The sequence below is a fragment of the Cyrtonyx montezumae genome, unplaced genomic scaffold (assembly GCF_038088225.1).
Source record: "Cyrtonyx montezumae isolate F1298 unplaced genomic scaffold, pur_monq_1.0 scaffold_0, whole genome shotgun sequence".
NCBI classification, from domain to species: domain Eukaryota; kingdom Metazoa; phylum Chordata; class Aves; order Galliformes; family Odontophoridae; genus Cyrtonyx; species Cyrtonyx montezumae.
Window position 1 is genome coordinate 37,187,743 of NW_027071824.1, and position 21,653 is coordinate 37,209,395.

At 41.3% G+C, this 21,653-nt stretch overlaps 1 protein-coding gene across 2 annotated transcripts in view; it reads left to right on the forward strand.

Annotated features, from left to right (window-relative positions):
* Nucleotides 1-3,913: 3,913 nt before the first annotated feature.
* The window catches only part of SNX9 (sorting nexin 9), a 53,313-nt gene continuing 35,573 nt past the window's right edge, over nt 3,914-21,653 (forward strand). For both annotated transcript variants that reach the window (XM_065732653.1, XM_065732661.1), the window contains exons 1-4: nt 3,914-4,153; nt 17,389-17,475; nt 19,902-19,976; nt 21,131-21,253. In XM_065732653.1, coding sequence (XP_065588725.1) covers nt 4,142-4,153; nt 17,389-17,475; nt 19,902-19,976; nt 21,131-21,253 — 297 coding nt within the window. In that variant the 5' untranslated portion in view covers nt 3,914-4,141. The remainder of the gene's footprint in view (nt 4,154-17,388; nt 17,476-19,901; nt 19,977-21,130; nt 21,254-21,653) is intronic.

Sequence of the window (21,653 nt, forward strand, 5' to 3'; positions counted from 1 at the left end):
CCTTAGGTTTCGTGTATATGGCAACTCCTATCATTTTCTGCCCTGTTTTGGAGAGGAGAGGACAAGGGAAATAGGACAAAGCAGTATTTAATTCATATTGCTGTCCGGCAAACGCTGAAGACATAGTGTCAACTCAACTCGTTTAACTCTGGTCAGCTGGAAGAAAACACAGTGATGCTTAAAGAGCCACTCAGGGAGGTACATGAAACCATCTGCACATGGCTTCTGAAGATAAAGAATACCCTAGTGTTATTTTTTATCTGCAAGTTAAGCTGTTGCTTAAACACTTCATGTTAAGGCTTCAGAAATTTGAAATCTGCACCCCTTTTTATTTAAACAGGAAGTGTATCAGGTGATTAAGTAAACATGATATTTAAAAAGGAGTAGGAGAAGTATGAAATATCTTTGTTATATAAATATCTATTAACCCCTAATCACTGTTAGGCTTTCATGATCAATTAGTAGTTGTAGGTGGTTTTCATTCCTGAGCTAACAGCATGTAGCATGGAACTGACCTTCCTGTTCACATCTCATTGATAGCCTCTCAATGAGGAAAGAAGAAAAATCACTTCTCACTTCAAGAAACACCTTTGAAAATGAAGACCTAGGACAACGTACTCTCAGCATGTCTCACACAGAGACAGCTCAGACAGCAGCTTAGAGACATGCAAGCCATAGTTCTTTCTCTAGATGGTTTTCTGCATGAAGGTTATGTAAGTAACACTGTTTTCTCTTTATCGTTCCCCTCCAGGCTTGCTTAAGTCAGCACAGCCCATACAAGGACATCGGCTTTCAGCTGATGGTGAAGCTACAGGCAGGCTTTGCCCAGCAGAGAACAGTGTTTGGCAAATATCCTTTCCCAGAGTCCATCTTCAATTAAAAGAAAACAAACTGCATAGCACTATTGGCAGGAGCTTTTCACTTGATTGGTCGCTACATCAGATCTCTTCCCGCTGAATTCTGTAGAAGCAATTGTTCTTGGAAATTGAAGCAGACAAGTTAACAGCAAACATACGTACTTAGTTGAAATCTTTAGAGAAAACATAAAAAAAAAAAAAAGTAACTTGTGTGCTTGGTAAAAGATTTCGTTAATGCTTTTTATTTTTCTGAGGTCAAGGTATTTAACTATTAAAGCATACGTTGGGGCATTGTTACAAAGTGCATAATCAACAAATTGTGTTTCAAAGCTGATAAGCTCCATGCAGAGCCCTCTGTTTCCAGCCTACAGAAATGCCACTAAGACCTCTTGTATGACTAGAGCTAAGCAAACCTCCAGTCTTAATTAATTTGGACTCAGCTTGGTAGCAGAAAATGAACTAATTTGGAAAATTGGAAATACTAGGTGACTATCCTTGTCAATTCACTGTTATTTGGCCCCTGTGTTAAGCAACAATAAAGCTTGCAGTAAGAAGAAATGCATTTATTTGTAATCCAAAGTGATCCTAAGAATGTCTTTGTTAATCCAAGAATCAATGGCAATTAATTGTGAACAGTATTGGAAAGAACACATCAAAATAACAATCCCAGAACATCCTTTCACCTGGAAAGAAGTGTTAGCATTCCCTTCATCCCTCAAACTTGTCAGGTGTAGTTCATAGTGGAAAATGTAAACTGGAGGTTTTAAGCATACAGAGAGGCTGAATAGATCGTGGCTTTGTTCCTTACTCCCCAGGTGGCCAAGCAGTGCTCTGTTAAAGCACATCAGTTAGCAGCTGTAAATGAAGCTCTTCTGGCAGTTGTCCTGACCACAGGTGAAGAACGACAGACTCCAGCTGATGCAAAAGCCACAAGTTTATTATAAATCACATAGAAAAACATAACGCTGGGTAAAAGGAAAAAGGGTCCTTCACACAGCTACCCGTTTGCTGGCTCTAAATAACAATGCTGTCTTACGCATCTTGATTTCATACCTGCATCACTTTTATAAGATCCAAGGTTTCCTTAAGTACGCCTTGGTCCTTCTTGGTCTTACACTTGGCCACTCGTCTGTATCAGGCCTAGTCCATTTACAGGGTCAGGGAGTTTCCTTGAGCAGAGAATACCTGTATCTGCACATTGCTTAACCATTAGCTACGTGGCTAACTCACTTTTAAACCATGCCAACAGTCTGCTGACCGCAAAATTCTCTGCTTTCCTGGGAGCTTATCTAATCCTAAGGAGGGTAGACATGAGTGACTTAATCCAATCAGAAATCAGTCCCGAGCCCCTTTTCCTTGCTAGCACTGTAGATACAGCTATTCTACCTTTAAACTGCAGCAAACTTAGATGGCATTTTTGTTTAGAATCTCTGTCCCAACAGCTCATTACCGTGAAGAAGGAATGCATACAAGCAGACATTATTAAGCTCTGCTCTTTCACACAGAAGTTTTTCTTTTCTGGCTTTAAAAATGCCAGAGACAAAATATTTCTGTAGGGCACAATCTTTCTTTCCAGCTATGGATAAGTCCCTACTTCATTCAAGAAGGAAGTGGGCTGGTTTCTACCCTGGTTTGGAAGCCCCTTCTCCCAACCCTCTTCTCACTGCTCAGACAGACCTCTGCTGGGCTGTTCTCTGCACAATGTGGGGTTGGAACAGGGACAATCCCCCCTGAACTTCTCACCAAAGTATACAAAAATCCTCACTAGGTCACCTCTAAGACCAAAGTTTCAATGCGCTCCATTGAAAATGTTACTATTGAGAAAGTCAAGGACTAGGGTTCCTAAGCATCAAAAGGAAAAAAGCAGGGCTTCAGAGAGGTTTGCTCATGGAAGGCAACTGAAGTAGATGAAATACCAGGCTGGGAGCAACCATGCAGCAAAACTGGGCCTCAAATTAAAGGCAGTATTGTAAAAGTCTGCTGTGGGCTGCAGGCACTGTTGTCATAAGGAATACAAAGTTGGAATCATTGTACACATTTAAGTGAATTCTGGAAAAGTTAAAACCTGAGGTAATGGTGTTTGAAAACTTCTCTAATTAATCATCTCAACCATCTGAAAAATAGTGGTGACTGCTCCCTTTCAATTCCTCACCCACACTCTCCATAGAAACTATCTCACTTGTCCTATTGAAATGGATTTTTTTTCCTGCTTAAAAAAACCTGTGGATATATTTTTCTCTTCTAATAGAGCTGCCTCCCTGAGAAAGCATACCATTAACAGAAGAGAGGTTTGTAATTTCTACAGGTAGGGAAGCATGGGCATAAGGAGTTAAGCAGGAACACAGCCTCCCTTTCAGAAACCTCCTCGGCAGCCCTGGCACCCGCACCACTTCCTTTTACAGAAAGGAGATTTCTCCCAATGAGACACCACATATGCGTGGCAGAGGTGGATTTCATAGGGTCCATGAACCTCACATGGGTCTTGCTACCTGATTTCCTCCTCGCCCTTTGTTTTGGTCTCCCATCACACCTTTCCCAAAGCTGGAAATCGAGTGAGATGTGTTATTCTTTATGAGATGTTAGCAGTGTCTGACAGCAACGGCACAGACCCTGGCCAGTTCCTTGAGGCCGTATTCCCGCTGCCCTGCACCAGGGCCGGGACACGTCTCGGTGACGGCTGCAGAGGGAGTCCGGCGGAGGGGAAATTGCTCTTATTGCTGTTTAGAAAACTTCGTGTAGTGGGAACCGAAGGATAACGACTCCAAACACATAACGAAAGAGTTCCGTGAGTTCTTCAACCGGCCTCTGACGGTCAGAGCACGTCCGCCCGCCTCGCAGACCCCGCGGGGCACTGCACAGTCCCGGAGCCGCCCCGCTCCACGAATAGGAACGTGAGGCAAAACCCGACCGAAATGCGAAGGCGCTGAGGGGGATGGGGACCCGCCCGCCCCCGAGGCCTGTCCGGGGCGGCCCCCTCGGGGCTCCCCCCGCCGAGCCCTCCCCTTCTGCAGCCCTGGCGGCGAGGGGGGAGCAGAGCGGCCTCGCCACCGCCCCCGCGTGCCGCGCCAGGCTGCAAGGGCTGCGGGGAGGGGGCACGGCCGCGTCGCCGGGCCGGCTGCTGAGCCGCCCTGCGGCCCCCAGGCGGCGGCGGCGGCGACCGGGGGAGGTGAGGAGGAGCCGCCTGCGCGGCCCAGCGGCGGCGGGCGGGCCGGACGCGGCGAGCGAGCAGCCGCGGGCCGCGGCGGGGAGGGCAGAGCGGCAGCCGAGCCCGCAGGAGCAGCGCCATGGCCACTAAGGTGAGCGGCCCCTGGGAGGGGGGGCGGCTCCGGGGCGCCCCCTGCGCCGAGCGGACCCCGCAGAGGGGTCGGCGGCCGTAGGTCCGCTCGGGCACCGAGGGCGAGAGGGAGGGCCGCGTTTCGGGGTCGGGGGAGCGAGTCCCCTCCCCGGGCCTGCCCCTCTCCGCTGGGAGGGGAGGAGGGGGCTGCCGCCGCCCGGCCCCGCGCACGGCTCGGAGGGGCAGCGCCGGTTCCGAAGTTGTTTTCTGCTCGATTTCCGCCCCTCGCCTCGTCCGGCGTGGCTGTAGGGACGGAAAGCAGCTCGAGGCCAGGCCGGTGCCGCCCCGTGCCTCTGTCCTGCGGCTGCCGGGCGGTGCGGAGGGATAGGCCTGCGCCTGGGCCCGGCGTCCCGGCTGCCCGTACCGACCCCCTCCGCCTGCCCGAGGGGGGATGCGGGGGCTCCGAGGGCCGGGGCAGCTCTCCAGGGCTGCGGGGTGCCTCTTGCTCTAGTAGCAGCACGGTCTGATTGAGAGGGAAAAGAAAAAAAAAAAAAGGAAGTGAAATTGTTTTGCTTTGTTCTTCAACAGTACCTGGTGTTAACACAACAGTCGAAATTAGCCCATCCTATCTGAAACTGATCTCTTTCTAAATTAACAATGCTTATTTACTATACTGGTTGATGAAAGTGGCAGTGCTGCTTTGTCTCCACTCGTGTGGATGGGTAAACGTCACCTCCAAGCTGTCTAAATTGTGCAGGAGGCTTTTTGGTATTTGAAGTAATACTTTCAGACTGATCAGATTCTTTAACTTACCCAGCCATGCTGCACTTGGTTTCACTGCGGCACCTGTCTGTCTTTCAGCACGCTGCTCATGTGGCTGTTCTCAGTATCAGTGAATTCCTGCATCTTTGGTGGGTAGGATTTTATGGCTAGGTAGCAGTCTCCAACCATCTGAACAGAGGGTTACTCACTCGTGTTTCGGTAAACCTTTTTGGATGCACCGAAGAAACGGTTTAGGCTTCAGCATCATTAATCAAATTGAAGAAGTATTAATATAATTAAATTTATGTCGTACACAGGTTTTTAGAATATTGTTAATGGACTTAGTTTTATTACTGGTTTCCACTGATCTCTGGGCCGTGTGTCTGAATCATGTTTAAGCACGCGAACTACTGCAGGTAGCAATAAAAATAAAATTACAGGTGTAGATGTAAAGCATAACACACACTATGTGAAGCAGATGCTATGTTCAAATGGTTTATGGTTTTTTACCTCACTTTGAGCTGAGCATCTATCCTTGTGAGATCTCATAACGCTGTTTTATTTGTATATATGGAGGCTTTCACTTCACTTTTTGTGAAATAAATTGTGGTCATTACTGCCTGAGTACAAAGGATGTGGCAGTTCTCACATGCTAGCCAGAACTGTGTTGAAGTCAAGTGGCAAGAAACAGTAATATACTTGCACATTAAAATTGGGAATTGATAGCAAAAGCTTAACATCTTTCTTTTTAGTATTATTACCTCAATAAGCTGTTAACAGAGCATTACTGAAAAGAAGCTTGCTTTATTTTCTTTAAGCTTTACCCGTGAGTTAGGTCCCTTTCAGCTAATCATCCTGTTGTGGATTTTAATTTTCTGAACTTGTTCAAATGTCAGCTGTAATAAAGCATACCTTATTTTAACGGTGTAAAGGAGTGACAGGCTCAGTAAACTGTCTTTAGGAACTCGGCCAACTAACAAGTTACCGTTTCCCTTGGAAATTGTTTTCCTTCTGAAGCTCGTTCTTTCTGAAGTATATTGGAATTATACAAGAAAACATTGACAAAATTGAACTGTAACCAGGATTCACCTGGACTGTGAATTTCAGAAACATCCATGACGTGACAACCTGTATAGCTGGTAGGGATGACTGGCAGTCAGACCTGGCCTGCACTGTGCAGGCTGTTAGTGCTTCCTGAACTAACTCCTGTTTAAGCTAGGTTATACTTTACGAGGAGAACATGGCATTTCTTCTGTAATTTGTTTGTGAACTCTGGCCAGTCTTCTTGCCTTCCTCTATGATAAACCATGCGGTTTAAGTTCCCAGAGTGCTCTGAAGATGTGGTTTAATCTCATTATCTCCTAGCTCTTCCCTGTGCCTTTAAGCTTGTGAGATTTCTTATTGAAATAGTATAACTTTCTGGGGAAATAACCATGCAAAAAAAAAGCTTTTATTGGTGTTCTGGTGTGTTAGTTAAGTGGCAGCAGGGCAGGGACACTGTTGGCACCTCATCCTCTGAAGGCTGTGGAGATTCAGTCTGGTGGTGGGAGCTGGCCTCACAGCCACAGCAGCTCCTTCCTTGTGCTGATCCTGTGTTGACAGTAACGCTTGTCCTTGAGTGACTATAACTTGCTAAAATAGCAAAAGATTAACTGAGGGAGAGCAATGGGAAAGTTTTGTCCAGCTCCATCTAAGGAAGTAGGTAAAAGTTTGTCCAGAGCAGATGCAAAAAATTTGGTACAAATGCAGAGTGGGAGACTTTCATGATGAAGGCTGGGAATGTAAGTGGAGTGCATAAAACAGTGGATGTGAGACTTTGGTGGCAGTTCTTAGATTAGCTGGATCCTTAAGTGTAACTTGGCAGCAGCCTTCCTGGTTTGCTAAGGGCTTGCACAAGGCCATGTACTCTAAAAAATGAGGCAAGCTTTAAAATAAATAAATAAAATTGGGTTCTTTAGGGGATCCCAACATCCAAAGTTTTATTTAACTGAACCAAACGTAAGAGAGAGGCATATCCATGTTTAAGAACTGAAACATTATGTACATTAGCTTAGATGCTTCCTTCTGTTAATGGAGTTGAGTTTACTAATTCCTAATTTATGACTGCTCGATGAAAAGGCAAAATGGCCTTGAGCTTAAAAGTACGTAATGAAGCTTAAAAATTTTCCAAAACCCAGTTACAAAGACAATGAAGTATCATAAATGTGTGCCTCTGATAGATCCTTGAAAAAGTTGCAGATCAGGTTCTCCTAACGCTTCTGCGCTTTCTGTCTTGACTTCTTTGGCCTTTCCTCTTTCCCTGCTGGAGTTCACAAGAGTCCCAGCTTTACTCATGCCCTTTCTTTTGTTTTTGAGGTTCATTGAACAGGGAGAGCTACAAATGTCAGGAAGCTATATGCTGACTTTTAATAATGTGCTCCCTACCATCATCTATTTTTAGAGGTGTTTGTTTAAAAAGGTAGACAAGTCCATTTCTTGCAAAGGCTGATGCTTTGCCCTTTGTGAAGCTAGAGTTTCAGGATGATATTGAGGGAATTTGGGAGGTGACTGATAACCTTCACTAGGTCAGGCTCTTCTTGGAGTCTAACAAGATTTTTACTTAGTAACCTTAAGGACATCTGTATCTCAGCATGATGTTCTTGATTGTTCACTGGTTTGGCTACTTCAGGAACTCTTGTTTATTTATTTATTTGTTTATGATTCTGTTTGTAGGACTGGGTCCTTCTTCAGGAAAAGAAGTCCCTTGAGGTGGAAGATCTTAGGCTGGATATTTTCTTCTTCAAAGAAGATAGATATAGCTGAAAATACTTACTATTTTGCTGTTTTAGGCTTTTGGAATAGCTTTTGTGTATGTCATTAGTGAGATAAATTTGAATTTAGCACGATTCTCCTACCTGTGCTTGTGAGGGAAGACAATTTCATGTATGAAAATATCAGTTAGGAAAAAATACAATACTTCAGATTTTAGATTCTTTTCTTTCCTGCTCTTCTACTTGTGTAATGCTCATCAACAGAAGTCTCACATTTTTGTGCCTGTCGTTGTGAAGCTGTTTGTATGTTTACATAATGAATCAGGCAGAAACAATTCTTTGTTCTGATTTGCAGCTGGGAAGGGAAATATCCCTCTGTGCCAAGTGCTCCCAACTTTGCGTTATGCGAGTCTGCCTTCTGTATTGTCCTGACTTTGACAATACAAAGCCTGTTCTAGGAAATTGTATCTTAGGAGAATGTTCAGTTAATCAATCTTAATATTATCTGTGAGTTGGGATGAACTTTTACTTATGCAGATCACTTTGTAATGTGGCCAGCAAGTTCCACTATTTAAATTCAGCAAAGCAAGACTTAATCAATGATGATTTCATTTACAAATGTAGGATGAGATGGAAGAAAACTTAAGGTTAAGTAGTCATTTTGCTTTAATGGTCTTAATCTCATGAAAAGGTTTTGTTAAGCTCTAGTTTAGTAGATGTGAAAATACTTCTTGGGACTTTTTAAAAGTGACAATGAGAGTATAAGAGAAGGTGAACATTTTTTGAGGTAATGCAAATTTACCTCAAATAACTGACCTATAGATAGAGTGAGATGTTATGATGAGCTCAGCAACACAAGAAATAAGATGGTGAAGGTACAGATCTTTCCATTTGTTTGTCTTTTACCTTATGATCTTTTAAAAGTTCAGTGACAAGTGGGTTGCTGGTGCAAGGCTTCTCTTCACAAGAGCCAGCTTTTAAGCTGGGAAGCTGGTGGGGTGCTGAGGTTCAGTATGATGTTACGCACTAGTAATGATTTCTCTGACTCAGTTTTTCAAAGCTATTTTAAGCATCTGGGCATTGAGTCATCAGAGACTCATTATCAGAGGTCGTCATTTAAAAATACAATTACAGTAGTGAGAGAGAAGGAACTCTGGTATCAGATGTTAGAAGCGTCATCTGGTCTATAGACTGAGTGATTCAGATTTTCACTCTGGTCTGATTTTTCCACATATCAGCATCATTTCAGCAAGAAGTCTTTACAGTTAACTGTGGCTTTGTAACGAAGGTTATTTTACTCCATTCTTTCCATGTTTTTCTTTGCAAATTGTCTTCCTCTTTTAGAACCTTTGTTTTTAATGCCTTCAAAAACCTCCTTGAATATGAACATCCACACATTCTTCTGTTTATGTAAACTTCCTTATTTGATTAAGTTGGCTGGCAGATTTCAGAAATGAAAGTTTACAGAGAGGAAGTGATATGGGAATTTTGCTCTTTTAAATGGATCAGTTCCATCCTGCATTGTATTTACCTGCAATTGCAGTAGTAATAGTAAACACCAGTGTTGGAAGCAGTGCTGCAGAGCATTGCAAAAGCAGGTTACAGGCAATGTAAGGCAGTGGGAGTTATTTTTTCAGCCAGCACTGCACTTAGACTGATCAACACTGAGATAACTGGAATTATTTACATTAAGTAACTTCTGCAGTGCTCTACATTTGAAGCTAAAACTTTAATATTTCAAAGCATGTTCTGCAATTGGAAGGTCACTCAGCTTCACATCAGACTTTTTGGAGAGGGGTGAAAATCAGTGCTTGTGCTGTTACTTTAGTTGTGTCTCAGTGTTGTCAGTGATTTGTGACCAAAAAGGAGCTTCCCAAGTCACACCAAGTTGAAAATGCAAAGCGTTCTTGTCCTAATTCCACAAGCAAAACTTCAGTGCTACTGAGAAGAAAGCTGTGTGTATTGCTTGCTGGAAAATTGCACTGCAGCTCTGGGCCTTATCATTTTTTTCCAAAGCAGTTTTTCTCATTGAGCTTCATATGGCCAAGGAACATGTGCTAAAAAAAAAAAAAAAAAGTAAAAGATGGCAATTAAAAGCAGAATTGTTTAACTTTGACAGTTTGTCCTCTGAGATCCACAATTCTTAAGGGGAAAAGGGCACGAGACACAGCTTCTCATGTTGGGAGTTGCCTGCACGCAAGCTCCTCCAGCTGTTCTCACGCAAGCTCCTCCAGCTGTTCTCACGACGATGGGATGACGTTCAGGGCATGGTGTGGTTTGAAGGGCAGAGGGAAGGCCCCGTGTGCTGCTGCTGGGAGGGCATGCTCACAGTGAGCCTGCTGGGTAAGGTCAAACCAGTGGCTTTTTTGTCAGTAAAAACTCTAGTTTCCTCCCGTATTTTAGAGCAGCTCTTCAAAAGGCAGAGTTTCCCCTGGGCATTAAAGGAAGCTGCTTTGCAGGAGGGTTTTCCAGTATGCAAAGTACAGCTGGAAGGAGGAGGAGGCTGTAGAGGGGTGCTGGCAGCATAGCTTTAGGTAGGTCCCTGGAGAGTCTGAACACCACAGCTGCTTCTGGGTACGCAGCAGTGCCTGACCTGGGCTTTCTGTGAGTGGGACTGGCCCAGGTAAAATCCCTCAGCCCCACTCTTGTGCAGTGTGGGACTGGTGTACTGCCAGTGACGGCTGTTTTCTTCTGACTTATCTCTGTGTTGCTGACTTCTGCTCTGACTTGCCATCTGCTCCTCCTTGGCAGAGGAGTGGTTGTGTTTTTATTTTGTGTCTTCATATGCTATCTGTTTATACACAGTAGGTTTTGAACTTGCTCTTTTTCTCAGCATTTAGAGACTACAGTTCTCAATGTTCAGGGCAAAAAGAAGTTGTTCTCTTGATTCTAGTTTAAATCAAGCAAAATGTTGATTTACCTGGCTGATACAACACAAGTGTCTAGTTTTCAAGAAAAAAACAAAAACAAAAACTGTAAACAGTTCTCTTGGGCTTGCTTTAAAATGGTTCTCTTCTGTATGCTAATTTCTTTCTTCTCCTTTGTCATGAAGATACTTGGTAACACCATTATATTTGTTGTTCCTGCTAGATGTGATTTAAGTTCTAGAGTGCCACAAATTGCCCAGGCCGTACAGTTTACTACTAAAAGCAGTGCTAAGGCCATGACTGATGAGACTCTTCCTTTTGTCCTAGAACTTGATCAGATCTGGAAATTGAGCTTGAATGTTTTATCTCCTTCGCTGGATTTTAAAAATGCTTCAGGGAGGTAGCTAAGATTGAAGTAGCTGAATATCATAGTACCATACCCTAGTGTGGTTAGGGTTTAGTTTTAGCAGAGTTCTTTCAGCATTACTGTCATTTCCTCCCTCACTATCTGTGTGTTTGTCTTTCAAATACAGTTCCTTACAGAACAAAAAACTGGGAACCTTTCTTACTGCAAATAGCTAGACCATATCCTTGGGAGTTTGTATAAGGGTGTTTAATTGTAATTGTATCAACAGCTCTTTTGTATCTTACAAAGCTACCAAGTTTTCTAGCCACTTTCAAGGAAGTAGCGGTTCAAGCTTGGTTTCTTTGGTTTCTTCTGCCTGTATATCCTTTGTAAGTGACAGATACGCTGTAGGTGGCTAATGTCCCGACCAAGTGCTAGGTGTGCTCTGGCTGGGTCTAATGTCTTCTTAGGTGAACTGCTGATTACAGAGTCTGGTTTGTAACTTTACAGGGACTTGTACTTTTATACTCTGACAACAGAAAAGCTTAAAATGGCTGGAAGCTGGTGTATATCAGAACACAATGAATCAAAGTCAAGATTTGTTTGAAGTACCATCACTTTTGCATGCAGGTCGATTGCTCTGATAGTTCTTCATTCTTGTTTAGATTGCCCTGTGCAGCTGGTGCACTGAGATGCACCACCTGTAACAGCGTCTGAAAAAGCTTGAAGTTCATTGGATTACCTTAGTGAAATTGTGTGTGTCTCTAATTATTTGGATAATTACTGTTTTATAGTCTTCTCTCATAGAAGAAGCACTCTTACGTGACTGAAAGCTGTCTTAATGAGTAGGTCACCATGCGACAATTTTTCTGCTGAATGCTAGCAGCTTTTTCTGAAACCTTTACCTCTTCCTAGTTTTATTCTTTGGGGACAAGATTGCAAGGGTTTAACACTGCCTGTTCCGAGGTCTCAGGCTAATACCAGGAGGGTCAACGTGGCAGGCTTCTGAAGCATGTGGTTACACTTTGGTTCAGCAGTTGCGAGCATGGGTAGTTTGATTGCAGGGGCACAGTAGTGATGGAACTTGAGATAAATGTATCCTGCCTTAAACACCTGTAAAACAGAGTGATGCAGTGCTTCCTCCAGTTGTGTGTGCTGGTGTAACTGGAATTAATCTTGTCAGTTTTGCAAGTTGCTTAATCTGTAGTCCATTTGGAGACTTGGTATAGATTTGTGCATAGAAAGGAAAATATGAGGCAATCTGAGTACTTGGAGCAGTGTGGTAAGTCAGTTCAGAAAAGAGTTTTCTGATATAATGGGAGCTCCCTGCTCCTGTTTGCTAATTGATAGCTGGTTTATAAGCAGTGTTTTAAGCCAGAAAAAATACCTAGTTTAAGCACTTAATGCAATGGAATACTCAGATGTGGTTAACAGGAGAATCTGAGTCAGTATTTGGAAACATCTCTGAAAGATATTTTTCAGCGAGACAATTCAGTCCTGTTCAGTAGTTCTCTTTGAGGTCAGAAGATCTGTCCTCACCCAAGAAGAGCATGAGTTACTGAGGATGGTTAGTGTCATTGTCTTTTTGACTAGAGAAAATACTTGTGAAGTTTTTTCATTACTTGAAAACTTGCATAGTCACTTCTTTCTTACAGACTAGCATTTAGAAGTAGTTTTAACGTATGCTTATTACACACTTAATGCTAGTGCTGGTGGTTTTCCACGTGCATTTTCATGGGAATCGAGTATTTTATTACTGTCCCTTACCTCATAAACACTTCAAACTCTTCTCCCTGTGCCTTTTGGAAACTCTTTCTGGTCTGTTAACCATTCCCTTGGATTACCAGGCATGGCTTTTAATCCAGTGTTTATGGTTGATCACATGCCTGCCTGAAGTACTGGAGGCACATACAGCTTCCTGGGTGAAGAGAGGAGTTCCCTGCTGTCACATCTACCAACAACCATCTTTTTATTAGTGGGACAAAATGATGCAAGTCCTTGTTTTTTTTAGCTTTTTATCTGTATTTAGTTTTCTCTAATGCTCTTATAGGGAGTGTTGTTACCTCCAAATGAGTAGCTGCAGGCTATTGAACTATTTTACAGTTGAAAAAATGCTCAGAAGAAAGTGAGCCAGCAGATCAGGAGACACATTTTTCTGTTTGTATTTGTGGAGCTGCAGCTGGTGAGGGAACTTAGAGTAATGACATCTGAATGTTGTGATCTCACTTTTTTGGATGAATTTGTTTTAATTCTGATCTTGAAAGGAAAACAAACAAAAAACCCACCCCAATTTGTCAGTAAGGAAGCAGTTTTTTTATGTTGAATTTTAGTTTTTACTTCTTGCTTAATAAGATTATGGCATAAAACCATGTTTGAAGAGGTAGTTTTAGTATCGTCAGACTGGTAGGTTTGTCTAGGTAGATGTATGGCACACATTCAAAAACTGCAGTGCCTATCATTACACAGGCAATGTGCATTTTCTCAATCTGCATTCTATTAGTTTAAAAAGATAAGTGTCATTTTAATTTACTTTTTAATAACTTGTTATTTAAATTTTGTTTCCAAAATGGTATATTATTTCTTGAATTTGTAAGGTAAGGCTTCTAGAGGAGGGTGGAGACAATGTTCCTGAAGTCCTTTCTTGCTTCTGCCTTCTATTTTGTTTGCTTCTTGTCTCCCGGGAATGTCTGTGAGAGGAACATGTGTAGAGATTTCTGTACTGGAGGCAAGACAGAAAGTAGTTGCCTTTCCAAGCTCGGAGGCATAAGTACTTTAAGAGCTATTTAATATTTCTGCTTAGATTATTCAAATATACCCTTACTCTGACTCTGGTATAATCGTGATGGCTAAAATAACAAGGCAGATTTGTTAAATCATAGCATCAGATACTGCGGTTGCTGCAGTCAAAAACTGTTCAGTTCTGGAGTATGTAATGGCTTTTGGCTGAACCTGGGTTTATAATAAAGAGGGAAGAACGTTAAGTAAATCTGTATGATGCTACTGTTGGAAGAAAGGTGGTGTACTCATTACCCTGAGGTGGGAAAGAAATGGGATGGCTCCTACCTCTGTTTTTAAAGCATTTTTCTTCCCGTCGACTTTGGATACTAATTGTTCTGATTTTTCTCCTTTTCACATAACCCTTGAGTCTTGCTGCGATGGGCTAGGCAGAAATACTGCCTATTTCTGGATGGAATTATTTGTGGCTGCTTCTTTGTCTCTGTTCTTTTCCTTCTGCAGACATTTCACCAGACTTCCCAAATTATGATTTCTGCTTCTCTAGTGTGTTGCTAATTTCTTTGAAAAGATTTATCTGCCCCAGTTACTTTCCAGAAAAGAAATAGGGAATTTGATCTTCTTTCTATGAATCTAGGAGCTACGGTAGCATGGAAAGTAGGACATGAAGTTGGAGAGCGCCCATGAACCTGCTGTCTGTTTTTGAAGCAGACCAAACTTGTGAATCTCTATCCCTTGAAAAGTACAATACTGAATGGCTGAAGCTCTGACTAATGTGCTAACTGCTGAAAGGAAGGTGTGCATTTATTAGAGGAATTTTGTGCTTTGAACTTTTTATGGCTGTTTTTGTTATAGTGTGAGCCACCCTTATCTGTCCTAGGGAAACTGTCATCTTGTGATATTAGTTTTTTTAACTTAAGCATGTGGCTGAAACACAAGAATCTGCAGAAACAAGGTCTGTTTCTTGTAGAAGTCTTACCTGTGGGGAAAGTGTTTTCAAAGGTGTGACCAAATTATGAGTGAGTGCCACTGATATTTTCCAGATTTTGCACTATAATGCATGGCATTCATTGTATATACATTGAAGGATTGGATTACTTACCAGCATGGGTTTAGATGGGCAAGCTACTTTAAAAACTGCTCTGGGCACAACTGTTCACAGGTTCACAGAATACCCCCAGTTGGAAGGGACCCACAAGATTCATTGTGCCCATCCCCCAGCTTCATACAGCACCCCCCAAAATTCAAACCCTATGTCTAAGAGCATTGTCTGAATGCCCCTCTGAACGCTTGGGGCCACCCTGGGGAGCTGTACCATGCCCACCGCCCTCTGATGCAGACCCTGTTCCCTCGGGCCCTGTCGCAGTCACACAGAGCAGAGCTCAGCACTGCCCCTCTGCTCCTGTGAGAGCTGCAGCCGCCATCAGGCCTCCCCTCAGCTCCTCTGCTCTGGGCTGAACCAACCCAGCAGCTGAGAGACCTCAGCTGCTGCTCATATACTTTGCCCTTCTGACCCTTCATCATCTTTGTAGCCCTTTGGATGCTCTCTAGTAGCCTTATGTCCTTATATTGTGGTGCCCAAATCCACATGTGGCACTTGAAATGAGGCCACAGAGCAGAGCCGTGCAACCCTTTCCTTGCCCAGTAGCAGTGCTGGGCCTAATGCACCCCAGCATAATTGATTGGCAACTGTTACTTGTTTAGAGGATTTGATATATTCTATAAACAAAGCAAGTGAAAGGGGAGCACATGCAAAAAGTAAAAATAGTAATAATAAAAGACCTCTGAGGAATATATTTTAGTCATATAGTTAGCCATCTGAGATATGTTTGCAATGTAGTATCTTACCTTTCCAGTCAAGTCATTACTGTGGGACGTACCACTTCTGAAGACTAATAAAATTGTGCATGTCCTGGTGAACTCTCTTTTTGAGCATGAACTCAATGCCATCTGTACTACTTGAAGTAGCTAAGAAGGCTGCTTTCCCTTTAGGTCAGATGCCCATAATCTGAGCCACACTAAGTAGACTTGTTTAATGTGTTGATAACCTGCTTTAAAAATGACATGTTCAACATCCTTATGTAGCTTTAGTATAAGTGGCAGAAACAATTTGTTTTGTTTTTTCCTTCCTGATGGGAAAGGAGGTCCTTGCTGAAAGCGCCATCTGATGTTATCAGTAACACTGTTATTAAATTGTTTTTCTTGCAATTATATGTATATATTAATCAGCAGGAACAAAGCCTACTTGTGCATGAACTGGGATAACTAAAAACATATGTGTTAATCGTGTGGTCATAGCCTTGTAGATGGGCTGAGGAAACTGCTGTGTTCAAATCAAACTTTCTGCTGCTCCTGTAGGAGCTGATGGGGAGTTGGTTTCTTTTCTTAGTTGTCCATTCTGTGGACTTCGGGCCTGTGAAAAAAACAATTATGTTACCAGTTTTAGAGACCATCCTGTACAAACACAAATCTTCATAACTTTGTTCTTAGGAATGACTTCTCTCCTAAATTTCCAGGTATTAGAATCTTTTTTTTTTTCCTTTCTTTCTTGTAACTGAGTTTATACGTTATTTTAGTTGGACAAGAGAGGCTTTTTGTTAGAGTTATTAGCACTGTGGGCTAACACCTATACTTTCCTTGACCAGCAGTCTAGCTTTCCATTTTGTTGCTCTGCAATACTTTACTGTTGGCATCAATCAGATAAAATAATGTATTGATTACTTCTGGGGCACCTGACTAACATGAAGATTTGAGGTATACGTAACAAAGGCTTCTATTATTTGTAAGTTCTTTTAGTATGATGAGTTTTATTTCTGAGAAAGATAAGTTTAAATTAAGGGTTACTTGTTCTCTTGCTTGATCAGATTTGAAGTTTATCTAATATGCCACTTTAAATGACAGGCTAAAACTTTGATGCTAGATCTTTCTTTAAGATTCTAGGGTGAATTACATGTGTTTTTGTCAGATATTTTCTGCATCAATTCCAATAATTTTCAGGAAAATAAATATAATCACTTTGTAATTCCTGAGGGTCTTTTCTGCTTTATATTGGATTGGAATTTAATAGAAGCCAGTGGAACAATTGTGGCGTGGTGTATAAATCAGAACTGTTCTTTAAACACTACACAGCCTTGCCAGTGTTTCAAACAGCATTTTTTTAAGGAGGGTAATACCAGATTCAGTACTCATTGAAGGTGTTGTGTCTAAACACTTCATAATTAGGTGGTTGGGTTATTTTCTCTTCCCTGGTCCTGCCAATAAATAACTGGCCTATTCTCATTATACACCTTTGCATAGTTCCTCCTGTTTACAAAACATTTCACAACATAATTTTACGTCTTACTTCTTGTGTACCCACAAGAAGTGATTACCCACATCTACAATAACTTTTTGTTTCTTTTGGCCAAATTGCTTACTCTGTGAAACAATCCCCTTTATCCAAATTGGATTTGGAATGTGTCTTGTAGAAGAAAATAGTGATTGGATTGTTTGCTTGCTGTCTTCTTCCCCTAGAAAAAGTGCTGTACAGGCAGTTCAGGAAAGGACAGAAAACAGTCAGTCTTAAAATGGTCATTTCTGACATGCTCTACGGGATATTTTAATCCCATAGAATTTGTATTAGTGTTCAACTTGGGGTTCTAATTCAGAAAATGTCAGCTCCCTACATGTTGAAATTGTTCTTCATATGTCCAGATGTTCCCCACTTAGTATTTCTGCTATTGAAGAACAAGTTGTACTTCCTCCATGAAATCATCTGAACATGACAGAAGACTTACTGCCATTTTCTTTTAATATATAGGCTCGTGTTATGTATGACTTTGCTGCTGAGCCTGGAAACAACGAGCTGACTGTCAGTGAAGGGGAGATCATCACAATTACCAACCCGGTAAGAAAAATGAAATGGAAGCAGGGCTTCAATGCACTGTCCTGACCTAATTCCAGCAAATGAAGGAAATGTTGTTCTAGGTGACATCTGAAATCCCTGTCTACCCTTCCCTGAAGTAGTAACACATAAACTAAACCCAAAGAATTTTCAAGCAGTGTTGTAGTAACAAATGCAATGTGCAAAATTCTGGAGAATGGAGGCAAATTTGGATTTTTTTTTGCTTGACTTCTTTCATCTAAGTAGTGCTGAGTGCCAAGGCAGAAAGATGAGCTAGTGACAGTGATGCTTTTTACATCTGAGTGTGTTATTTCTTTTTTTTTTTTAATGTTTGTAATTAAAGCAGTACATGCAAGGTAAAATACTGAGATAATGCTGTCAAGGAAATTTTAAATTAATTGTATGTTTAAGCAGTGACATTTGATTTATTAATTTCAGCATGCTTTTATTCTCCTTTATAGTTCTTACACTTTAACAAGTATTAGTTAATGATGCTTCTGAATCTTCAGAGGTATGGCTCAGTGAATGAAGTTTTGTTTGTTTGAAAAATAAAACCTATCTTGATGCCAGATTTTATTTATCTGGTTGCATAGGAAATAAAAAAACCTAAGCTAATTTTTGGAAGAAAATAATCAGATATAATCCTGATAGTTCCACTGGCCATAAATACTTGAAGGAGACCTTTAGTAGAACCAGGATCCTCTTGAATAGGATATTTTGAGGGAGCAGAGGTAAATAATAACTAAATCAGTTGTAGGACTGAATAAATTTTTTACAGCTTTCAAGCTGGTTTTTGCTGAACAAGCCATTTGTTTGATAAGATATTATACTCAAAACCAAATAAAAACTTACTTCATGCCGTCCATGATTAAACTTTGTGGAAGATTGCAACAAAGGCTCTTGGTCTTTTTTGATATGGTTAAGTTTAGAGACAGCAGTTAGGAGAAATTGTGGAAGTCCATTGGTGAGAGACCTAGGATTAATTCTTCTGCCCGGAGAATATTGAGAGTTGATCTCATCACTGTTTATAAATATTTGAAGTATGGGAGTTGAGTGATTGGGCACAGAATCTTGTCACTGGTGTGGAGTGACATAACAAGGGAAGCAGGCATCAATTGAAACACAGGAAGTTCCTTACAAACATGAAGAGCTTTCCAGTGACAGAGTGCTGAAGCAGGTTATCCAGAGAGGTTGTGAAGTCTTCTTCTCTGGAAATAATCAAGACCCACCTGGACATTTTCTGTGTGACCTACTTCAGGGAGCCTGCTTTAGCAGGGGAGTTGGACTTGGTGATCTCCAGAAGCCTCTTCCAACCCCTACAGTTCTGTGATTCTCTAACTGCTATTAAGTGCAGTACAACTGTGATTTCAGGCTCAAGATTGTTACTCCTGCAGATTAACCAAACTAGTTGAATTTATAATGTGAGATATCTGGTTGGTTGTGGTGTTGTGTGATCATTTAGTTCCATAACAAAAAAGCAAGTGAAAGTTTATTTCAGTAGGTGATTGGTCTCTATTAAATCTTGGAACACATAAGCAGGCTTCTCTTGTTATATGCAGGATTACATAAAAAAAATTAAGTAAAAAGAAAAAAAAATGTGCATAAACAAATGCATCAACTAAAAAGCAAATTATGAACCTGAAATTCAGTTACTGCTGCATAGTGTATGTGGTTCCAGTACTCAGCTGTGAATGAACTTGACATGTAACTGTGTTGAAATAGCAGCTTGATTTTTAATGCAGAACTGTATTATTCCATGTGACGTTGTCTTGAAATTGACTTTGCTTAACTTCAAATGTATGTGAAATGTGTTTAAAAAAACAATAACAGTATGGCTTGCTGAGATCTGAACTGTCTTAGTTCTTTCCAAGCTGATAGTCCAAGACATGCCTCTGTGATATTAAATGTATACTAGGAGTGTTTCCAGATCTTGTGTGGCAGGTGCCTCTGAACCTCGAAGTTAGTCATAATGTTCTTGTGTTATAGCTGCCACTCACTGGACACATCTGCATCTTCCACAGGCTAAGCCCAGATTATACAGACACTACCAATAGCTTAATTATTTCCATCTTGACTCTTTTAAAAAGCTGAATAAAATGAATCTTTTGAAAACAACACACAATTTTGTATTTTGATACACAGAGAATTGACTGCAGTTGCACAAATGATCAAAAGTGCTCAAAATCAACCTTTTTCCCCCTCATGTCTGTTAAAGCTAAAGTCCACAGTAGCCTCGTTAAACAAGTATGGTCTGTGTTCTTTCAAACAAGTACCTGCTTATTCAGCAGATTTAAGTGAGTTTGCTGTGTCACAGCTGTCTTTTGAATCTTGCATTCAGCACTTGACAGCAAGACAGTGCTTCTTCCCGAGTTGCTTAAAGCATGCTGTGGGATCCATCTAGCAAAACTATTTACGTATTATTTTTATAGGATGTCGGTGGAGGCTGGTTAGAAGGAAAAAACAGCCAAGGAGAAAGAGGGCTTGTCCCAACGGATTATGTTGAGGTAAGTGACTGCGTCATTGCGTGCTAAGAAAGCAGAACTACTGAAAAAGCAATCATCTGGTTTGCTGACCAGCTCAAATGTGAAACTTCTAGTATTAATACTCAGAATATATTTTATTGAAACAACTGTAGCTGACTTTGGAGACTATTGGAAATGTCATCTAAAACTACTGTGCTTCTTAGTGGTTTTCCAAGAAGTGCAACAAAAGGTTAGCCATCGTGAATCCTGGTGATCTGCAGAAGATGAGCTATTTTGAGTTCGCTTCTGGTTTTGTCTCATGATCCAGTAATTTTGTTTTCCCATCTTAAAACACAGATGCGGAAGTGAAATGAATAGTACGAGTTTGCTCTGCTGTTGCTGTGGCTGACATGCCACATGCTTATAAAATCTCTGGAATAGAAATGCATGTATGGGATCCCAAAGCCAGGGACTGCTCCATTTATCTTCCTGACAGTGTGTACTGTCTCCTCTATGTGTTGATCTGCTCTTTCCTTAAAAACCCCCATTACTGGGGTGGGGATGAAACAGATCTCTGAATGTGAAGCATGGAATCTAGTTCACTCTTGGAACATAGAGTTTGCATACATCTGCAGGTCATCAGCTAGGTCAAGATTTCTAGCTGTAACTCCTCCGGTGTATGTCTAAAGCATGCCCTTCCCTTTCATCACCAATGCTGTTTATTTTTACAAAGCAAACAAGCAAATAGAGAAGGAAAAAAATACTCAGGGTGGGAAATATGCTGCCTTGCATAATCTTGTTTCTTGTATTCATCTGATTAGCTTCTATGTAGCTTTTTGCTCTCCTAACTTGTTGTCCCAAACTGATCCTCTGTGTATTGAATTCCCAGTCTCCAAGCAGTAATGTTAACAACCTGGTTAATCCCTAATGAATTTATAGATATGTATCTGCTGCTGCAAACGTGTTGCACTGTGCTAATGCACACCGATTCTTTCTGTTGCGGGAATGAGTCTTCCAGACTCAGCGTCTTGTAAAAGATACTATTGAACTACTACTTGTAAAAGGTACTATTGAATTTAAATTCAGAAGGGGTGTATGCTGCCATCTTAACATCTGATGTTAGAATGACAGATGATAAACAGTGTAATAGAATTCATAGAAGCATAAAAAATCTTCTGCAACTTTTTTCATTTCAGATTATTACTGATGGTACAAAAGATGGAATTAGTTGTGGTAATTCATTAGCTGACCAAGCCTTTTTTGATGCCCTCTCTTCAAATACAGCTCAGACCAGCTCGGCTACAAAAAGCAGTAATCAGGTAGGTCTTCAGGTGAGCGTAGCAGTTCTCTTGATATAACTGCTTGCACTTCTCAGCTGTGCTGTACCATATTGGTGAGCCCTCACAGAAGTACCAATAGAAGCAATTATGTTTTCCTTAGGGAACACTATTGTTGATTATTTATTACATGTGTCTTTTAAGCTACTGTCAGTGCTGGAAAAATAAGCATTGTACCACTTCAAAAAACAGAGCATTTTATTTTTTACAGTTTACAACCATGTAAAACTCTGTCCATCTCCATCTTTGTACCCCAGTCATGTGTAAATGAGCTCTCAATTTTTAGCAAATTTGCATTAAGATGAAGTTACTTACATTAGTATGCTTACCTTTTTAAGGAACTGTGATTTTTTTTTCTTTTCTTTTAAATGTCTACTACTAC